Source organism: Xenopus laevis, chromosome 9_10S, assembly GCF_017654675.1.
Source record: "Xenopus laevis strain J_2021 chromosome 9_10S, Xenopus_laevis_v10.1, whole genome shotgun sequence".
Classification (NCBI taxonomy): Eukaryota; Metazoa; Chordata; class Amphibia; order Anura; family Pipidae; genus Xenopus; species Xenopus laevis.
In genome coordinates, this window is record NC_054388.1 from 115,177,066 (window position 1) to 115,196,443 (window position 19,378).

The 19,378-nt window shown below is 49.2% G+C and overlaps 1 protein-coding gene across 2 annotated transcripts; it reads left to right on the plus strand.

Annotated features, from left to right (window-relative positions):
• Nucleotides 1-2,549: 2,549 nt before the first annotated feature.
• Nucleotides 2,550-19,090, plus strand: mvp.S (major vault protein S homeolog). 2 transcript variants are annotated; one of them, XM_041577963.1, is made up of 17 exons: nucleotides 2,550-2,684; nucleotides 10,630-10,768; nucleotides 11,517-11,712; nucleotides 12,136-12,256; nucleotides 12,343-12,474; nucleotides 12,661-12,755; nucleotides 12,980-13,216; nucleotides 13,532-13,657; nucleotides 13,879-14,037; nucleotides 14,353-14,591; nucleotides 14,667-14,864; nucleotides 15,372-15,516; nucleotides 15,594-15,805; nucleotides 16,079-16,195; nucleotides 16,281-16,407; nucleotides 16,496-16,684; nucleotides 18,637-19,090. In XM_041577963.1, the coding sequence occupies exons 2-17, from the start codon at nucleotides 10,647-10,649 to the stop codon at nucleotides 18,769-18,771; spliced, it is 2,550 nt and encodes an 849-aa protein (XP_041433897.1). In that variant the 5' UTR covers nucleotides 2,550-2,684; nucleotides 10,630-10,646; the 3' UTR covers nucleotides 18,772-19,090. The 2 variants fall into 2 exon arrangements, with proteins under 2 accessions (XP_041433897.1, XP_018096201.1); XM_018240712.2 differs by lacking the exon at nucleotides 2,550-2,684 and adding an exon at nucleotides 3,714-3,852.
• The last annotated feature ends 288 nt before the right edge of the window (nucleotides 19,091-19,378 follow it).

Here is a 19,378-nt window from a genome sequence, read left to right on the forward strand (position 1 = left end):
ACTTCCCAGCCATGCAGAATTCAAGCAGCTTTGTTTATGACGATCTCTTAGCAGCCCAGACCACACTGAGCATGTGCACAGTCTTAGTCTTGCAAAGATGTTTAACAAAGTTACAAGATGGTGACCCCCTGTGGCCAACTTTGAAAGCATAAATCATTTGTTTGATTAGGCTTGTGGTGCAGTAAGTTCATGTTTATATTTAGTATACAAAATACAGCATTTCTAGCCTTATTCTATTTTAGACTTTACATGCCCTTTAAGTTAGTCTGGCAAGATCTATTATGCATAAAATCATGCTGGCACAAACTCATAGTATTATGATTTGCTATGAAGTCCAGTATCTTATCCTTTATTAACCCTTCAAAAAGCTTTCCTACCACTGACGTCAGACTAACTGGCCTATAGTTTTGAGGCTGAGAACGGGATCCTTTTTTGAATAGCGGCACCACATTAGCAATTCGCCAGACCTCAAAGAATCCTGAAAAATTAAGTAAAGAGGTTTGGCAATCACAGAGCTAAACTCGCTAATTACCCTGGGATGAATACCATCTGGCCCCGGACCTTTGTTAATCTTAACATGTTCTAGTCTCTTTTGAATTTCTTCATGTGTGAACCATGCATCATTAGTTGTATTACTAGAATTGGGAGTGTTAAGAAGGAAACCTTCACTTACTGGTTCCTCATTTGTGTAGACAGATGAAAAATACGAGTTCAGAATCTGCGCTTTTATTTTGTTTTCATCAACCAGCTGACCCCCCTCTGATATTAAAGGTCCCACCCCTTCCTGCTTCATTTTACTATTAACATATTTAAAAAATAATTTTTAATTCTTTTTACTGCTTGCTGTAATTCTTTTCTATATCAATTTTAGCTTCTTTGCATGATTTATTGGCCTCCTTGTACCTTATAAATGATTCGGCTGTACCAGCTAACTTGAAAGCCTTAAAAGCAGGTCTTTTCTTACCCACCTCAACACCAACGCTTCTATTGAACCAAAAAGGTTTTGCTTTGCAACGACGTTCCTTGCTTACAAGTGGAATATACTGACAAGTAGATTTATTATAAAGACTTCCCATTTTTCTTCTGTGTTTAACCCTGTGAAAAGCATTTCCCACTTAATATGTTGCAGAGATGCCCTTATACTGTCACAGTTTGCACGTCTGAAATGTAGTGTTTTAGTTGGTCCCTTATAGAATTGCTTCTGCAACAGAATCTCAAAGGAGACCATGTTATGATCACTATTCCCTAAATGCCCCTCACCCACACAAATGTTAGAGATGAGTTCAGTATTGTTAGTTATTACAGGTCCAAAAGCGAGTTATTCCTAGTAGGTTCTTGAACGAGCTGGAATAAAAAGTTGTCATTCAGCATATTTACAAACCTACTAGCTTTTTGTGTCTTAGCAACCCCATTACCCCAGTCAATGTCTGGATAATTGAAGTCGCCCATAGTAACAACTTGACCCAGCTGTGAAGCCGCTTGTATCTGCAAGAGTAGCTGGGCTTCATACTCGACACTTATACCAGGTGCTTTATAACATACACCAATGATAATTCTTTTTGTTACCTTTTGCCCAGTCAAAATCTCTACCCAGAGGGATTCCACTTCCACTTCATCATTTAGACTGAGATTTGGGGTAAACACCTCTGCAGTATTCTTGGAACTGGGGCTAAATGACACTTAATTCTTATCAGCTAAGGGGGCCCAGCCTGAAAGGAGACACATTATGTAAAAGACAAGAAGCTAAGGGGGCCCTGACCATATTTTGAATCTAAAACCAGACACTGATTTTAGGGTGCTATGATGTCGCTGTTAAAGGCACAGTGTAAGATGTTGCATGCTGGGATCAATCCATATCCCATGTTGTGGGCCAGTTACTCATTATTTCACAGGTTCTGGAGCAATACAGAGGGGCTGAAGCTTGGGGCCCTGAAGGAACAGGAATGAGTTTCTGGTTGGAGGTGTTTCTATCAACCTTGTGATTAGTGTGAGGATTTGGCTTTGAGCCCGCCCTGTTTCCGTACCTGGTGCAGGTAAATCTGTAGCAGCAGGTGGTGCCAATATGAACCTCTGATAAGGGAATGATTGTGCCAGGAGACGTGGGCGTGTTGTGCAAAAGTGTTACCTTATCTGGGCACTGAATGAAAGGATTGGGCAACTATTGGCCACTGATAATATGTAGGAAGGGAAGGTGCCATATCCGTATGGAGATCAGTGTGTTGGGCACATAAAGGGCAGTTTCACAATTAATAACTTCACCCACGGGTATGTGCAATGTACTTGGCACCTGAGCCTCCTGCTGATTGTGTTTCTATCACTTTATTGCCCCAATATCTGCACTGACTCCCCAAATGGCCCCGGGGCAGTGACATTGTGAGTTTAGGGGCCAAAGTGAATCTTTCTAGGGGCCACTGTGACATGATGACACTCAGCAGCACTTGTGCTCCCCCACTGATTAGTCACCTTTATTGCACAGAGATATACAAAGTACAGCTGGAGGCAGCGTGGGTGCAGGGAGTTCCTCTGGGGGGGGGTATGCTCAGAGCAAACAAGGCCTGATCCAAGCTGTGTCTGTAGCCGAGTGATGATCCCTTTAATTGACTCCTCCCTGTAGCCCAGCCCAGTGCCTGCAGCCAGTTCTTCCTGTGAGTGACACTTGCTGGGAGTTACAGACGGGAGTGCAGGTAAGAGAGAGTGGCTGCCCTAATAATACACTGATTTTATTGTATTTACACTGATTTTATTGTATTTCTTTCCCCAAAACTCATGTATAATGTTGTGGTCCCAAGGCCAGCAGGGGGTGCGGGGAGTAGATTGGTGTTTTACTGTGCTGGGGGTTTGTTTGCTTTCCCTGCATCTGCCTGAGACTCACCTCTCACTCATTGTGCATCTTATCCTGAGCAGCCCTGGGGCCCCTTTATTTAGGGCCCACATTGCAATACAGCTGCCTGATACCCTGCAGGGAGTTGTAGTTCATGAAGAAGCGCAGGCAGTTGCATTGTCTGATGATTAGTGGCCATTTACCTGTGTGTGGGGGTGGAAGGGTTGCTGGGAGTTGCACTAACACTGTCTCCCTGGCAACAAGCAGCCCCTTCCAGTGTAGGACCCCCAGGCACAGCTCACTATGTCCCATATACAGGGGGGCGGCTCCTCATTTCTATATTGAAGTTTCAGCAAATAAAAAGGACTGACATTTGGCCCAATCACAGCAGAGCAGAAGTGAAATGTGTATTTAGTGCAGGGCCACAAGTAGAGCCATGAGCTGATGACGTAGCACCATTCTATTGGGCAACCTGCACCCCTTCCCATTGGCTGGTTCCATGCTTGGGCCCCACATTCTCATTGGCTCCAGATCAGATGTGCTTCCCCTAGTAATGGGGGGCCCCAGGCGCATTGTGGGAGAGGTGAGGCCAGTGCTTTGTCCAACTGCCCCACCCCAGTGTCACGGTAACTGCAACCCTTCCCTCTATTCTTGTATCAACACTAAAATGTGCCCCGACCTGTTCTGTCAAACTGACACATCACTGACCAATCAGCTCACTCACCTCACAACTACCGGCTGCGCTTACTTCCCAAGCCCCGCCCCTCCATGGAACGGCTTTGTAGCCCCTGTATGACACGCCCCTCGCTGACTGACGCGCTCTGTTCCATATGGGAGGGGGCGGGGCTATACTGGATGTGGCGTAACAAGCTGGGAATCCCCGGAATGAGACTCAGGAGTGAATGGCTGTCCGGAGTCACATGGAGGCGGGGAATGGGAGGAGCTTGGAGAGTTTATTACGGGATCAGCTGGTGTTTTCCAGTCAGTGGGACAGTTGCATGTGGTGTTGTAGTGTCGCCTCCTCCTCACAGGTAAGCGTTGTGTCTCCTTTATGTCTGGTTTATACAAGCGAGTGGCTCCTTTACATTAACTCTTATTATCACGTACAATTTGAGACAACTTACTATTGCTTTTCATTATTGGTGTTTTTTACTTATTTAGCTTTTCATTCAGCAGCTCTCCAGTTTGTCATTTCAGTCATCTTGTTGCTAGGGTCCAAATTCCCCTAGCAACCATGCGCTGATTTGAATATGAGACTGGAATATGAATAGGAGAGGCCTGAATAGAAAGATGAGGAATAAAAAGTAGCAATAACAATACATTTGTAGCCTTACAGAGTATTTGTTTCTAGATGGGGTCAGTGACCCTATTTGAAAACTGGAAAGAGTCAGAAGAAAAAGGCAACTATATAAATAATGAAGAGCAATTAAAAAGTTGCTTAGAATTGGCCATTCTGTAATATATACTAAAAGTCCCGTTCAAGTGAACCGCTCCTTTAAGTTCTCCTCTCTGGAGGCAGGACAAGTAATAATTCAATTCTTTAGGCTCCTCCTCTTCCTGTGTCTCCTCTTTCCTCCGGTTTTTGTTTGTCCTGCTCGGAGTTGGACATCCAAACATCCATCCTCCATTTTTTTTGTTTTTTATAAAACTGTATTTATTTTTTAATTCGTTTCAACCTTTTATACTATAGGTGTGGTCTAGTTGTAGGTGAGCCCTCGCGAGTGTGCGCTGACGCAATTACATGAGCTCCAAATGTTTTCTGCCACACATTATATTAAAGGAGACATATTGTGTAAAAATTAATAAGGTACCAGTGCATTATACTCATTTAGATATAGAAGAATTGTGCCTAAAAAAGTAGTGTTTCAGGCTGATTTATTGAATATTTCTGCAAAAACCCTAATAATCCCTCCCTTCTCTTCCACTCGCTGCTCCCTGAATTCCCAGGCTGTGCACTCAGCTCACTGCACTGTAGGACAGGAACCAATCAGCAGCTAGCAGGACCTGATAGGGAACTGAAGCCTGTCTGTGCTTGTGTGACTGTAGGGCTGTGATTGGCTGTCCCCTTCCTACTGGGCTTCTGCCAGGGACACGCCCACCCCTCATTTGAAACACAGACAGGGACCAGAGAACATCTATAGGGAGCTCCAATAAAGGGGCTATTTTTATAGATAATATTAATTTTTAGCCCCATGTAAAAGCAACACCATATATTACTTATAATTGCCTACAAAATTAGGGTTTTTTATTTATCCTTTATGTCTCTAATGATTTCTGGAAAAGCAAGAGGATTCCTTGGCTAATTACAGCGGGGTGTCCCTTCTATACTAATCTGTGTGAGCTCCATTATATTTTTGGCTGCAGCTCCACTTACTTCAGCGGGGTGATTCCCCCTGTCAGTGTGAGCCCCATATACGTGTGAGCTCCACTATACTAGAGGTTTAGCAAGTCCTGATGATTCTGACGACCTTCTGAATGTTCACCGCCGCCTCAGGGTCCCGGGGGTATCAACATCCACAGGCGTTACCAGGTAATACAAGCTTCCGGCAGCACCATACGTCACTTCCCCTTTACAACTCACACCAAAATTGACCTAACTACAGGGCGCAAAGGAGTAATGTCACTTTCACACTGAGTTAATGAACACAGGAGTAACATCACTCACACACTCTGAATTAATGAGCACAGGAGTGACATCACTCGCACACGCTGAATTAATGAGCACAGGAGTGACATCACTCACACACGCTGAATTAATGAGCACAGGAGTGACATCACTTGCACACGCTGAGTCAATGAGCACAGGAGTGACATCACTCGCACACGCTGAATTAATGAGCACAGGAGTGACATCACTCGCACACGCTGAGTCAATGAGCACAGGAGTGACATCACTCGCACACGTTGAGTCAATGAGCACAGGAGTGACATCACTCGCACACGCTGAGTCAATGAGCACAGGAGTGACATCACTCGCACACGCTGAATTAATGAGCACAGGAGTGACATCACTCGCACATGCTGAGTTAATGAGCACAGGAGTGACATCACTCGCACACGCTGAGTTAATGAGCACAGTAGTGACATCACCCGCACACGCTGAGTTAATGAGCACAGGAGTGACATCACTCGCACATGCTGAGTTAATGAGTACAGGAGTGACATCACTCGCACACACCGAATTAATGAGCACAGGAGTGACATCACTCGCACACGCTGAATTAATGAGCACGGGAGTGACATCACTCGCACATGCTGAGTTAATGAGTACGGGAGTGACATCACTCGCACACACCGAATTAATGAGCACAGGAGTGACATCACTCGCACACGCTGAGTTAATGAGCACGCTGAGTCAATGAGCACAGGAGTGACATCACTCGCACACGCTGAGTTAATGAGCACAGGAGTGACATCACTCGCACACGCTGAATTAATGAGCACGGGAGTGACATCACTCGCACATGCTGAGTTAATGAGTACAGGAGTGACATCACTCGCACACACCGAATTAATGAGCACAGGAGTGACATCACTCGCACACGCTGAATTAATGAGCACGGGAGTGACATCACTCGCACACGCTGAGTTAATGAGCACAGTAGTGACATCACCCGCACACGCTGAGTTAATGAGCACAGGAGTGACATCACTCGCACATGCTGAGTTAATGAGTACAGGAGTGACATCACTCGCACACGCTGAGTTAATGAGCACAGTAGTGACATCACTCGCACACGCTGAATTAATGAGCACAGGAGTGACATCACTCGCACACGCTGAATTAATGAGCACGGGAGTGACATCACTCGCACACGCTGAGTTAATGAGCACAGTAGTGACATCACTCGCACACGCTGAATTAATGAGCACAGGAGTGACATCACTCGCACACGCTGAGTTAATGAGCATGAGATAATGGGTCACTTCCCACAACTTTCTCCAGACCCTGCAAGTCCTGCAACATCTTCCCCTCCATTAGATCAGCCGATATAAAAGTGTCAGGCTCTCCTGCCCCTGCTGTGCAATCCCCCGTTATTTGCTTCCTTCCTCATTCAGCACCGGCCGCACGCTTCCCGGTTTATGTGCCGGCTTGATTTCATCACGCAATGGCATGAAATTCAAAGTATTTAACGGGGCTATGAATGGAAACTCATTGCCCGTTGTTAGGTTCTACTTAGCTGTTCCTGGCCTGTGTATTATAGGTGTATCCTGATTGATATTACTGGTTTTGACCCTTGCCTGGCTGCCTGACTATCCTAAACTTGCCTGTTTTGCTGAATATTCTACGCTCTCCAACCCTGATCCTAGCCTGTCTGACCATTCCTTGACCTCTGCCTGTCTGACTATTCTCTAGTCCACTTATGCTGGCCCGTTGTACTGTCACGTTCGGCACCCTAAATCCAGAACCACTGCTGGGCTCCCTGGTCTCGGCTCTTGCTTCTGCCTTTAACAGCCGCCTTTCACCTCAGGAGGCCCTTGGCTAATTGGATGCCTCCAGGTCTTACTAATAGAGGAGCAAAGCTACAGGTTCTGGATAAGCAAAGGGGCACGATGGTCTCACAAGGACACTGAAGACAACACAGCTTGGAAGACAGACCAGACAATATAACATGGACAGACAGGCCGGCCAACATATGTGGAGTAGAGAATAGTCAGACAGGCCGGGTCAGTACAGGCAGAGTTTAAGGAATAGTCAGACAGGCTAGGATCAGGATTGAAGAGCGTAGAATAATCAGAAAAACAGGCAAAGGTCAGGATACACAGTTTAGAATAGTCAGGCAGCCAGGCAAGGGTCAAAACCAGTAATATCAATCAGGATACACCTATAATACACAGGCCAGGAACAGCTAAGTAGAACCTAACAATGGGCTTCCATTCAGAGCCCCATTAAACACTTTGAATTTTTCGCTCCATTGCGTGATGATGTCATAGTGCCGGCGCATAAACCCAGAAGCGCGCGCCCGCACACCATAGGAGAGCCGGGTTGAACGAGGAAGGAAGCACATAATGGGGTGTCCTCGCCGGCACCAGGGTAAGCCACTAGACCACCAGGGTAAGAATTCGTTACATCACCAATTTCTAAAGTGAATAAGTTATTGGGTAATAGATCAAAAAAGACCAGATCTTTTCCCACAAGCAAATCTATAACTCGGACCATTTCTAATGAGTGGTCTGACCCAGACAAGCGCAACTCTATTCCACAAAAGTTTTATGCTAAATTTCCAACAGCTGATGATCATAAGAAGTTTTGGGATAAGTCCCCTAAAGTAGAATCAGCAATTCTCCGCTTATCCAGAAATACTACTCTTCCCTCTGAAGATGCCGGTTCATTCCGGGGCCCCATGGATAAGAAGATGGGAGTCGGCACTCAAAGGAGATTTCCTACACTCGGCAGCTATACTTCATCCAGCTTCTGCAGCTCTTAGTGTGGCACGCACAGCTAGCAATTGGTGTCATGAGTTAAAGAATTCTCCATCACACACTAATGCTTCTGACACATTAGATAAAAACAACCTGGCTCTTTCATGCCTAGGTGATGCATCTCTGAAAACTAGCAGCCAGATCCTCAGCAGCGGCTATTGCAGCCAGAAGGGCCTTGTGGCTAAGACAATGGTCAGGTGATTTGGCTTTTAAGAGTAGGTTAGTTTCTCTCAAATTCAAAGGTCAACAACTATTTGGACCTGAGCTCAAAAAGATTATTGCTGAAGTAACGGGAGGCAAAGGAGCCTTCCTTCCCCAGGGCAAGGTGACACCCATAAACTCAATTTCCACAACCGCTCTTGGGGTTCTTACAACAGATCAAATAGAGGCAGGCCTACATCACAGCAGACCTCTACCAAGAAATTCAAACCCTGGCAATCCCAGTCAAAGCTCCTCAGGAAAGGGGGACCACATAAAAGTCAGGATTCCTGACTCTCTACGGTCATTGGACACTGATATTGGGAGGGAGACTCAAACACGTTTCCACAGTTTGGCAGGAATCTATGCCAGATATCTCCCAAGGTCACAGAATTTTTTTCGACAAGTTTCCTCCAAATCACAGATATGTCCCTACCAACGTTCCTTTAGACTGAACCAGGGCTACAGCCATGTCAAATATTCTACAAGATCTGCTAGACAAGGGGGTAATTACTCCAGTTCCACTCAAGGAAAAATTTTGAGGTTTCTGTTCAAACCTCTTTCTGGTGCCAAAGAAAGACGGAGGTTTTCACCCCGTACTCAATCTTCACCCCTGCAACAAATTCATAAGGTACTAGTGTTTCAAAATGGAAACAATACGTACCATAACAGCTTCAATACCACCAGCAGCATTCATGACTAAAGTAGACCTAGAGTACTTACATTCATAAAGATCACTACAAATATCTCAGATTTTTCATCAATCAGTAACACTATCAATTCCAGGCCATGCCATTCTGTTTGACCTCAGCACTAAGAGGTTCTGGGGGCACTGATAGCCACGATCCACCATCTTGGGGTACACATTTTCCCCTATTTAGACGACATACTGATCTTTGCGGAGACTCTGCCTGCCAAGCCACCCAGCTCTACATTCACCATCTGACAAGGCACAGATGGATCATCAACTACCACAAAAGCATTCTGTCACCCAGCCAGACCCCTTTTTAGGCATGTTGGTAGACTCCAAACGTCAACACCTTTTCCTACCACCGGAAAAGATCATCAGAATTCGAACTCTAATGCCGACCTTATGGTCCGGCACAGTGACATGGTATACTGTCCTACACCTGTTGGTTCTCATGACATCCACAATCGATGCTGTCCCATTTGCATAATTCCACATGAGACCACTTCAAAGGGGATTTCTACACCAATGAAACAGAGATCACCGGGATCTCTCTCAACCAATATCTCTTCCCAGATCCACACACAACAGCCTACACTGGTGGCCCATGTTCAAATTCAATTGGACAACAATACGGCAGTCGCCTATCTGAACAAGCAAGGGGGCAAGAGAAGTGCAGCAGAGATGTCAGAGATATCCAAGATAATCCACTGGGCAGAAGAGAACTCGGTTCACCTTACGGCAATTCACATTCCCGGACGGCAAAATTGGCAAGCGGACGATCTCCGTCGCAATACGTTGGATCTGGGAGAGTGGAACTGAAAGTCTCCATATTTCAGATGCTGACAGACAGATGGGGCATTACATATGAGCATGTTATGGCATCCAGACACAACACTCAACTCCAAAGGTTCTTCTCCAGGATGAGTCTTTCATTCCGGTCAATCCGATTTTGGCAGGAAGGTGCTACAAGCAGCAGTAGCACATAGTTCACTTCCTGAGATAATCAAATAGCATTTTTCTATTACATTTCACTTCCAGTTAATATGTTTATCTCTAGCATTTTTTGGACGACTTTGGGACATCCCCAGACGTCCTGACAGTTAGGGCCTACTCAAAAGAGATTTACCAGGAAAGCAAATGTCCTTTTCTCTTCGGGGTGGGGGGGGTTATTGCTTCTTGGCCCCTCCTACAGTCTTTCCTTTAGGTGAGAGTCTGACCCGGGGCATCTTGGGATTGTTCTTTAACCTTTGCTTTGTCCTTATTCCCTGGGCCTCTCTCTAGTGCTCATTGTCCTGCTGAGCCGGAGCTTTGGGGTGAGGGAACCAGTGTTGCAGTTGCTCTTGTTTTACTAGCTTTCCTAGTTAACTAATCACAAGCTTCTGTACCCAGCAGTGCTGCCAATGAGCCTATCAGAGTATGTATCTGGGCTCTCTGTATCTGTGTCTGTGACAAAAAGGAAGTAGAGTCACATGATGCTCCTTTATTTCCTCCTTAGGGATATAAACGTACAAGATGAGTGAGGAATCCATTATCCGCATCCCTCCCTACTGCTACATCCATGTCTTGGATCAGAACAGTAACATCTCCCGCGTGGAGACTGGGCCCAAGACCTACATCCGACAGGACAATGAGAGGTAAGTCCGTTCCATGGGAATACAGAGGTGGGACACTAGGGGGAGCTCACGGGAATACAGAGGTGGGACACTAGGGGGAGATCGCGGGAATACAGAGGTGGGACACTAGGGGGCGCTCACGGGAATACAGAGGTGGGACACTAGGGGGAGCTCACGGGAATACAGAGGTGGGACAAGGGAGATCATGGGAATACAGGGGTGGGACACTAGGGGGAGCTCATGGCAATACAGAGGTGGGACACTAGGGGGAGCTCACGGGAATACAGAGGTGGGACACTAGGGGGAGCTCACGGGAATACAGAGGTGGGACAAGGGGGAGATCATGGGAATACAGGGGTGGGACACTAGGGGGAGCTCATGGCAATACAGAGGTGGGACACTAGGGGGAGCTCACGGGAATACAGAGGTGGGACACTAGGGGGAACTCATGGGAATACAGAGGTGTGACGCTAGGGGGCACTCACAGGAATACAGAGGTGGGACACTAGGGGGAGCTCACGGGAATACAGAGGTGGGACAAGGGGGAGATCATGGGAATACAGGGGTGGGACACTAGGGGGAGCTCATGGCAATACAGAGGTGGGACACTAGGGGGAGCTCACGGGAATATAGAGGTGGGACACTAGGGGGCGCTCATGGGAATACAGAGGTGGGACTTGCCCTGTACAGATCCAGAGATGGGACAATAGGCTACAGCACATGGATGTGGCCAGGCTTTGGGTTGATATCTTTGCCAACACTCCGGCAGGGTCCTTCATCACCCCCAGCGCATGGTCATGGTGCCCCCTCGCCATTACTGTGTGATCCAGAATCCTGTGCAGAGGGACTCAGAGGAGAAAGTTCTGTTTGATGATGTAGGACAGGCCAAGCTCAGCCATGGAGACAAGGAGATCCGACTGACCCAGGACCCATTTCCCCTGTACCCTGGGGAGGAGCTGCAGCTGGTGGGTACATATATGTATCATGTGCTAAATAATATAATATATAATTAATAATCCCTAGAGGAATTTCCATGCAGCCAGGTTCTTCTGGGGAAGGTCTCGCTGCAATATTAAGAGGTCAAAAGAACAACCAATCACTGCCAGGAGTGAAATCCTCTCAAACCAGACAGAGGAGGAGGATGGTGGCACACGGGAAGGGGCAGCTGCCATGGGGGTGGGTGAAATCCCTTCTTCTGAGGAAGCACATCAAGCTATTGAGTTTAAGGAATTTAAAGTACAACCAGCTCTTAGTAGGAACCAACAGGGCAGCACCAACTTAATCCAGTGGGGGTTAAGCAGTAGATGGGGGGGCTTGATGGCTGCCTAATTGAGATCTGGAACTAAAAAAGTCAAGCTGTGCCCTAATTGCTGCTTCTTCTCCCACAGGGCATCACCCCCCTCACTGTGGTTCTTGCCAACACCGCCTTGCACCTAAAAGCTCTGCTGGACTTAGAAGACGAAAGTGGCAAATATGTGGCCGGGGACGAGTGGCTTTTTGAGGGACCAGGTAAGAAGCCCATCTATGGCCACCGCCACTGACACGGAACTGGCCACAGTCTGGGGGGAGTGACCTTGCCGTTTATCTCCTAACAGGAACCTACATCCCCCGGAAAGAGGTGGAGGTGGTACAGACCATCCAGGCCAGTGTCATCCGACATAACCAAGCCATCCGCCTGCGAGCCCGTAAAGAGTGCAAGGACCGGGAAGGACGGGACAGAGTCACAGGTCAGTGGTTGGCTCTTTAATTTTGACATTGATGTGCCACTCAGCTACCTGCATCTTCCACCACTGATCCTCCATTATTGTCCAGCAGGAAGGTCTCTCTCTTCCTTGAGAAGTTTCCTATTTGTCTCCTTTGGCCAATCCCCCTCCCTCCTTCCCTCAGGCTCATGCTGTCTCTCCTTCTTGCAGGTGAGGAGTGGCTAGTTAAGAAGGTGGGTGCCTATCTCCCTGGAGTATTTGAGGAGGTGGTGGACATTGTTGATGCCTTTGTACTAACAGACAAGGTAAGTCCCTGTTAATTGTGAGCCAAATTGTTGGGTCCTCCTGGGGCCACCAAGAGGCAGACACGATAGTAGGTCACAGTGCCACCTAATGGCCAGTGTCAATTTGTACTTACCTTTCATCATCCCCCCCTCTCTCTAATTCCTTTCTTCCCTCCATGTGCCTGACCCCTCCATACAAGTCCTCTGTTATTTACTTTATTCTCTAAACCCATGCCCTGCCACAGAGAGCTCTGCACATCCGAGCAACCAAAACCTTCCGCTGGGACAAGGGGAACCTCCGCCGAACAGGAGAGGAATGGCTGGTGACCATGGAGGACACAGAGGCCTATATCCCCAATGTGTACGAGGAGGTGGTGGGAGTCGTGGACATAACCACCCTGAACAGCAGGCAGTACTGCGTCATTCTGGATCCAGTGGGAGACGATGGGAAACCTCAGCTGGGGCAAAAAAGGGTTGTCAAGGTGACAAGCGGGGGCACTATAATCCATAATAGGAGGGCTGTGGGAAGAGGAACAGGGGCGGGGAAGCTGAGGGACTGTATGGAGAACAGAAAGCTGGGGGACTGTGGGTGGGCATGGGGAGGAGGAAGCTGAGTGTGGGGAGGGGTTGGAGTGTGGGAGGAAGCAGAGATGGAGGGGATGAGAAAAGTGAGGGACTATGACAGTAGGTAAGTACTTGGAAGAATGTGCTGGGGTCTGTGAGCGGGGCAGTTGATGGAGGGGTATTTGGCTCTAAGAAGTTATTACTGACCCCACTGTCCTTGCTCTTCCCCTCAGGGTGAGAAGTCTTTCTTCCTTCAGCCTGGGGAGAGTTTGGAGTATGGGATCCAAGACGTCTACATCTTGTCAGAGGAGGAAGGCTTGGTTCTGAGGGCTCTGCAGGTGTTGGAAAAGAAGGATGAGGTGAGGCCCCACAGGAGTCAATAATATACAACGGATAAACACTACCTTCTGTCTGTAGGGGGGGTTGTAGCCTGAAGGGGATGGAGTTCACTGTTCTGTTTCCTTCAAAGGCTTCTGGGCCCCATGAGAAGCGGAGGAAAGAGAAGGAAGTGCCAGTGAGTGTATCTGCTCTTCCTGTCTAATGCCCCGCCCATCCTCTAACTCTTTCCTGTCCCATGTAGGAGGGCACTGAGGTGGAGCGCAAGCCTGGAGACCGCTGGATGATCCGTGGACCCATTGAGTACGTCCCCCCTGTGGAAGTCGAGGTGGTGGTGAGAAGGGAGGCCATTCCCCTGGATGAGAATGAAGGCATCTACGTCAGGGACATCAAGACTGGCAAAGTAAGGAGAATTGGGCTCCACCAGTCCCTGGCATGAGCAGGGTACTGTCTCTTTAATTCTTACAGGAAATACAGGATAGGTTGATGGGCCATCAGGCTGTTGTGTTCCGAGGCGGCCATGTTTGTTAATGGTTACACTTCCTTTGCCTGTACAGTTCCTGGAGGAATTGGTTATGGGGTTCTTGTACTTTCCAGTTAAGGGACATTAATTAACCCATTGCTGTCTCCTTGGTGACCTCTGTGTAAGTGCCAGAGGGTGAGAATGTGATGGGTGCCCCCAGGTTGCTCATTTGTGCCCCATGTTGCTCATTTGCAGGTGCGGGCGGTGGTGGGAGAGAGCTACATGCTGACACAAGATGAAGAGTTGTGGGAGAAGGAGCTACCGGCCAATGTGGAGACCCTCTTGGCTTCTGGGAAAGACCCTCTGGCTGACAGATCTGAGAGACAGGGTCAGGCACAAGAGGTGCAGCCAAGAGACAAGACTCGGGCAGTCACCTACCGGGTGCCCCATAACGCTGCCGTGCAGGTCTACGACTACCGGGAGAAGAAATCTCGGTGAGTGAATCTGTTCCTCTAGGAACCATATTGTCTCCTACCCACTGACCTTTCCCTTTTGTCTCCTCCCCCCAGAGTGGTGTTTGGACCGGAGCTGGTGGTACTTGGTCCTGATGAACAGTTCACAGTTCTGAGCCTCTCCGGCTCCACCCCCAAGCGTGCCAATGTCATTAAAGCCATTTGCCTCCTCATGGGGCCCGACTTCTGCACCGACATCATTAACATTGAGACGGCCGACCATGCGCGACTGCAGATCAAGCTCTCGTACAACTGGTGAGGCCACTCCCACGCTCTTATCTCATTGGTGGGACCATGCCCTGTTAAAGGAGACATATAGGATAAATAAATAAAAAACTAATTGTGTAGGCAATTATAAGTAATATATGGCGTGGCTTTTACATGGTGCTAAACATTAATATTATCTTTAAAAATAGCCCCTTTATTGGAGCTCCCTATAGATGTTCTCTGGTCCCTGTCTGTGTTTCAAATGAGGGGTGGGCGTGTCCCTGCCAGAAGCACAGTAGGAGGGGGACAGCCAATCACAGCCCTGCAGTCACACAAGCACAGACAGGCTTCAGTTCCCTATCAGGTCCTGCTAGCTGCTGATTGGTTCCTGTCCTACAGTGCAGTGAGCTGAGTGCACAGCCTGGGAATTCAGGGAGCAGCAAGTGGAAGAGAAGGGAGGGATTATTAGGGTTTTTGCAGAAATATTCAATAAATCAGCCTGAAACACGACTTTTTTCAGCACAATTATTCTATATCTAATTTCTGTCCCGCCAGGCACTTTGATATTAAGGACAGAAAGGACCCGGCTGAGGCCTCAAAGCTTTTCACTGTTCCTGATTTTGTGGGTGACGCCTGTAAAGCCATCGCTTCCCGGATCCGAGGAGCTGTCGCGTCGGTGCAGTTCGACGACTTCCACAAGGTGCGTGAGCAGTGCAGACTGTTACCCCCACCCCTCCCCCGCCAGCCCCCATCTCATTCCCCCCGTTGCACCTGCAGAACTCCAATCGGATCATTTGCTCGGCCGTCTTTGGCTTTGATGAGGCGATGAAGATCCGCAGCTCCTTCAGGTTCCCCCAGAACAACTTGATCATCACCAGCGTCGACATTCAGACTGTGGAGCCGGTGGATCAGCGCACGCGCGATGCTCTGCAGAAAAGTGTCCAACTCGCCATCGAAATCACCACCAACTCCCAGGAGGCAACTGCAAGGTGAGACTGATCTGCTCTAGTGTTTGTGTAGTGGCGTCCAACCCCAGCGGAAGAGCCACACGTTGGACACCAATGAAGTCGCTGCATCGTGCTCGCTACTTAGTGACGCCCTGTGGCCATTGTTTGTATTGCACCATTGGCAGCAAATGTGTCCCTGCTCCCGAGCGACATCTTGTGGTCGTTTCTTGTATTTCACTTGTCTTGTTTATTAGTGCAGAACAGTTGCACGGCGACCCCCAGTGCTGATTCCATGTTATTCTGAATTCTTCCCAGGCATGAGGCCGAGAGGCTGGAGCAGGAAGCCAAGGGTCGCTTGGAGAGGCAGCGAATCACAGACCAGGCGGATTCTGAGAAAGCGCGGAAGGAGCTGCTGGGACTGGAGGCGCTGAGGTACAGTATCTAAGTACCTTCTCACTAGCTCTGTCCCTGACTTCCCTACATTCTGTGTGACCCCTGTGCCCACATCTCCCCGCAGTACCATAGTGGAAAGCACCGGTGCAGCCAGGGCAGAGGCGGAGTCTAAGGCAGAAGCTGCCAGAATCGAGGGTGAGGGGGCGGTGCTACAGGCCAAACTTCGCGCCGAGGCTCTGGCCATTGAGACGGTAAGTGAAGGAGTTGAGAACCAATCAGGTGCAGGTGTCTGTGAGTTCCCAGGAGGTGGGGCTGACGCAGTTCGGTTTGATTCTGCAGGAGGCGGAGCTGCAGCGGTTGCGCCAGGCCCGGAGTGAGGAGTTGCGCTACACGCAGGACAAGAACAAGCTGGAGGTGCAGAAGTCCCAGGAATTGTCCGAGATCGAAATCAAGAAGTTCCGGGAGATGGTGGAGTCGATTGGCTCAGGCACCCTGAGGGACATCGCCCTGGCTGGACCGGAGCTGCAGGTGGGTCATCACATCATTGCATCATCAGTAGAACACACGCTCCTGCACGCGCTCTCGTAAAGAAGAAGTAGTGAGACTCGTCTCTTATTAGACTCTCTTATCTGAAGAGACTGCAGTCTCCCCTCTGTGCTGCCCACATTTGCTGTTGTGATCTCCCCCCTCCCGCCTCAGTTATCAGCCCCCCCGCCTCAGTTATCAGCCCCCCCGCCTCAGTTATCAGCCCCCCCGCCTCAGTTATCAGCCCCCCTGTCACGTAAACGTGTGACGTATGACCAACTAGCACACACAGGGAAATACCACACCTTTAAGAGGGGTTTACACAGGAGTTTATTTCAGATATACAACAAGCAGTAGATCAGGAACACGGCATTAGCATGTGAACTCCCCCAAGTCCAAAACACTCCCGGTCAGAAATAAAGAGCTTCCCTTGGAGCAATCCACTCCAAGATGCACACGCCCTCCAGGCAAATCCAAAGTCAGGGAGTTCCTTTGGGCAATTTCAAAGGGGTAAGGAGCAAAGTGCCTTTGGGTAAATCCACAGAATAACCAGACCTCAAGGGGATCCAGGTATAAACAGTCCTCTGGGAGGTAGGGAAATCCAAACTGTTGGAGGGAGTCTTCTTGCCTCAGCTAGGATAAACTCCAAGGAACCGCAGAGGAGGGTGACCTGCCACATCCAGGTTACACCCCAGACGAACAACTCTCTATCCCTCCCCTCTGGTATTTCTGGCCTTTTCCCCACCCCCTAGGGTTGATTGGCTGGGAGGCCGGCCCTGCTTCTGGTTAACCCCACCCAAGCAGGTCTGATTGGCAGGGGCCCTGCTGCATCATTAGGGGAGGGGAAATACCTTGGAGGGGTTTGTCCAGCTCTTCTGGAGGGCTATCCTGGGAGCTCCTTTGTTTAAAGCTTTTTGGCGGGAAAGTAGAACAAAGAAGAAACACCATCTTGGATTAGATGTGTACTAGTCAGTTAGCTGTTGATAAAATGGGACCAGTAGAAGGGGATTTTGGTCACACTCAGTATTTGTCACACCCCCCGCCTCAGTTATCAGCCCCCCCGCCTCAGTTATCAGCCCCCCCGCATCAGTTATCAGCCCCCCCGCATCAGTTATCAGCCCCCCCGCATCAGTTATCAGCCCTCCCGCCTCAGTTATCAGCCCCCCCGCCTCAGTTATCAGCCCCCCGCCTCAGTTATCAGCCCTCCCTCCTCAGTTATCAGCCCCCCGCCTCAGTTATCAGCCCCCCGCCTCAGTTATCAGCCCCCCGCCTCAGTTATCAGCCCCCCCGCCTCAGTTATCAGCCCTCCCTCCTCAGTTATCAGCCCCCCCACCTCAGTTATCAGCCCCCCCGCCTCAGTTATCAGCCCCCCCGCCTCAGTTATCAGCCCTCCCTCCTCAGTTATCAGCCCCCCCGCCTCAGTTATCAGCCCCCCCGCCTCAGTTATCAGCCCCCCGCCTCAGTTATCAGCCCTCCCTCCTCAGTTATCAGCCCTCCCTCCTCAGTTATCAGCCCTCCCTCCTCAGTTATCAGCCCTCCCTCCTCAGTTATCAGCCCTCCCGCCTCAGTTATCAGCCCTCCCGCCTCAGTTATCAGCCCTCCCGCCTCAGTTATCAGCCCCCCCGCCTCAGTTATCAGCCCCCCCACCTCAGTTATCAGCCTGGCTTACGAGCTGAGGTCTGAGCACAGAGGGCTGAGGAGGGAGGGCTGAGGAATGAGCCACGAGGGGGGAGATCACAGCAGCAAGTGTGGGCAGCACAGAGGTGAGACTGCAGCCTCTTCAGATAAGTGAGTCTAATAAGAGACGAGTCTCACTACTTCTTCTTTACGAGAGCGCATGCAGGAGCGTGTGTTCTACTTATGATGTCCTAAAGTGCGTTCCATAGTGTGGCCCCAAGTACTGCTTGTGTCTGTGGCCCCTGAGTCTCACCCTTCCCCCCCACTCTCTCCCACAGGTGAAACTGCTGAGGGGTCTGGGCATCCAGTCCACACTAATCACCGACGGATCATCTCCCATAAACCTCTTCAGCACCGCCCACGGCCTTCTGGGACTGACCAGCAAACCTGCCCAGGAGAAGGAGTCGGAATAAGGGGCCCCACTCCCAGCAGGATTGCGCTGCGTCCTGACACTGAATTCCCTGCGCTGCTGCTCCGCACTCCCAGTCCCGCCCCCGAGTTACCACAATCTCTGCACTTCAATACAGAAGCCTGGTCATGTGACTGTCAGCTCTGAGGTTTATATCAAGCTCCTCCCTCTGTGATGCTGAGCCCCAATATGGAGTTAACCCTGTCACGTGCCTTTTGAGCTCATATTAACCCTGCACTGTCTGTTATTACTGTAAAAGATTGCAGTCTCTATATCTGATGCCTTATTACTGATTCAGGGGCAATAAACCTGTCTAGTCTGTAGCTGTGATTGTGATTCTTACAGGCTGGGGCCACAAAGGGCCGTGTGACTAATGAATCTCCTTCCCCAGTTATTCCAGTTGTGAGTTTGTGTCTCTGCTGTATCTCTGCTCCATCTGCTGGTTGGGCAGTGACATGCGGCTGGTTATTATGATTCGCTGGGAAACCTGCAGCCAATAGAAACTCAGCTCTGCTCATCACAAACCCTGTTGTTTGTACCTGTCCAATGAAAATGGCACAAGAAGCGGGAAATTCAGATTTAAATCCCAAACCAGTTGTGCGCTCTATAGA

What these genes read in the sequence shown, in the direction of transcription:
- mvp.S (XM_041577963.1), top strand. Translation starts at nt 10,647, where the DNA reads ATGAGTGAGGAATCCATTATCCGCATCCCTCCCTACTGCTACATCCAT. An exon ending in TACCGGGAGAAGAAATCTCG is followed by an intron (nt 14,592 to 14,666) that starts GTGAGTGAATCT and finishes TCCTCCCCCCAG; the next exon opens with AGTGGTGTTTGGACCGGAGC. An exon ending in AGGCTCTGGCCATTGAGACG is followed by an intron (nt 16,408 to 16,495) that starts GTAAGTGAAGGA and finishes TTGATTCTGCAG; the next exon opens with GAGGCGGAGCTGCAGCGGTT.